The 2,212-nt window shown below is 36.2% G+C and overlaps 1 protein-coding gene across 1 annotated transcript; it reads left to right on the top strand.

The window, feature by feature from the left end:
- Nucleotides 1–405: 405 nt before the first annotated feature.
- On the top strand, nucleotides 406–1,212 carry LOC142166459 (uncharacterized). Its single transcript, XM_075225843.1, has one exon. The coding sequence runs from the start codon at nucleotides 406–408 to the stop codon at nucleotides 1,210–1,212; it is 807 nt and encodes a 268-aa protein (XP_075081944.1).
- Nucleotides 1,213–2,212: the final 1,000 nt, after the last annotated feature.

Below are 2,212 nucleotides of genomic sequence, written 5' to 3' on the forward strand. Positions count from 1 at the left end.
CTTAACATGGTATCAGAGCTGACGTAATCGATTCAAGTTACGTTATTCTCGCAAATCTCAAACTCAATCGAACAACTTCACAGTTGATACAACTGAACTCTTCACTTATCTCTGCTTGTTATCAATTCATTCGAGCTAGGATTTGAATTGTCTTAGAATAACAAAATCTTTGTTTCTCGTTGATCAATGAGTTTGATTTGATCATCAATGGCAATTGAAGAAAACAACTCACCCAGTGGTTCAGACATAACAAATATGAACATTGGACTTCTAGAGGCATTCACAACTTCTGTAGTCATCAATCAACATCATCCATTATTTATTTAGCCATGCGATACTCCGGGTAGCTCTCTTATCTCAATTAAGCTAGCTGGACAAGAGAATTATGCTTTATGGAGTAGCTCTATGCGAGTTAGTCTATTTGCTAAGAGCAAGTTAGGGTTTGTTGATGGTAGATGCACTAAGGATAAATTTCCCACTTCTTTACATGAACTGTGGGAAAAATGTAATGCCATAGTCTTATCATGGATCATGAACTCTGTTAGTAATGAATTGCTAAGTGGCATGGTGTATGCATCTAGTGCACAGAATGTGTGGGCTGATCTTAGAGAAAATTTTGACAAAGTAAATAGATCCAGAATTGTGTTTCTGCACAGACAAATTGTTACTCTATCCCAGGGCATTTCATTAGTGTCAATATATTTCTCAAAGCTAAAGGAGCTTTGGGAAGAGTTTGATGCACTCATGCCTTGCCCTGGTTGTGGCTGTGAGGAGTCGAAGAGATATGCAGAACATTTTGATAATCACATGTTGTTACAATTTTTGATGGGCTTGAATGAGACTTATTCTCAATCTAGCAACCAAATTATGATGATGAGTCCTACTCCAACTATAAACAACACCTACTATATGATTATAGCAGAAGAAAGTAGAAGATATGTGACCAACTTTGCTCAAATCTCTATAGTAAATGAGGGAGTATCTATGTTCAGTGAAAAAGGAATTCCTCAAGCTACCACTAGCTATAAGCCTAAGAAGAAGAATTTGTTTTGTGACTACTGCAACTACAAGGGTATACAAGGGATACTTGCTACAAACTTCATGTCTATCATGCATATTTCAAGTCCAAAAGGAAGGCTGGACCTAACAATGCTCCTCAATACTCAAGGACTCAGACTAGTATTGGTCCTAGTAATGGAGGCTTTGAGGTAGTGGCCAATTGTGTAGGACATTCTTAGCTGAGTACTCCGACTAGTCAGGGTGGTCAAGGAATAACTTCAGGAGTACCTTAGTTTACAGTCACTACAAGAAATCAGACCTTTTGTGGAGACTATTGTCGCTACAAGAGCACAAAATGTCGCCGCTAAATATTTTTAGTGGCGACCTTAAGGCTACCACAAGTAACTGCGTTACTGAATGTTTATTGTGACGGCTCCTTCAGGTCGCCACTAATAAAACACATTTGTGGCGACTATACTCGTCGCAAAAGGCATATATGTTACGTTGCAAAAAGGGTTCCTTACATCTTCAGTAGCAACTTTTATTGCCACAATATCCCAAGGTTTAGTGGCAACCCTAGTCGCCACAATAACTAATAGTTTTTTGTGATAAAGTTTTGTCGCCACTAAAACCCATTTTTTCAACAATTGTATTTTCCAAAATCCTACCGTTTTCAGTGGCAGCCTAATTTACAAAATTAATATATAGGTATATTTCTACCATTTGACAATCAATATTAAAAGCATCCAAAATTATTCGACAAATTCCAAAAGTATTTCTCAAACTGAATATTATATATAATTGCATTACCAAAATATCAATTAATTTGTACTACACAATACTTTATCGTTCATTGTCATTGTATTCATATACATATAATAAGAAAAATAATAACTATGATTTACGGCCTTCAAACTCCTCCATGATCAATAATAATTATGATTGATTAAGAGCCTCACCCCTATTATTAAGAAAACAAGTAAGAGATCACTTTGACAACTCTCATAATTTGATATTAATAGTAAAAAAGGATGGCCACAATAGATTGGAGTAAAAGATTGCAAAACGCATTTGCAAAAGCAAAGGGAAAGTTTGACCAAGCAAAGTTGTACAAAATAGTTTTTCCAAGCGAACTAAGCTCAAAAATTTGAAACTATCAAACTGCCCAAGTGGGTCAAAGTGGAGCAGCTAGAAAGCCAAACTCTAATACCAC

Source organism: Nicotiana tabacum, chromosome 11 (genome assembly GCF_000715075.1).
Source record: "Nicotiana tabacum cultivar K326 chromosome 11, ASM71507v2, whole genome shotgun sequence".
Lineage (NCBI taxonomy): Eukaryota > Viridiplantae > Streptophyta > Magnoliopsida > Solanales > Solanaceae > Nicotiana > Nicotiana tabacum.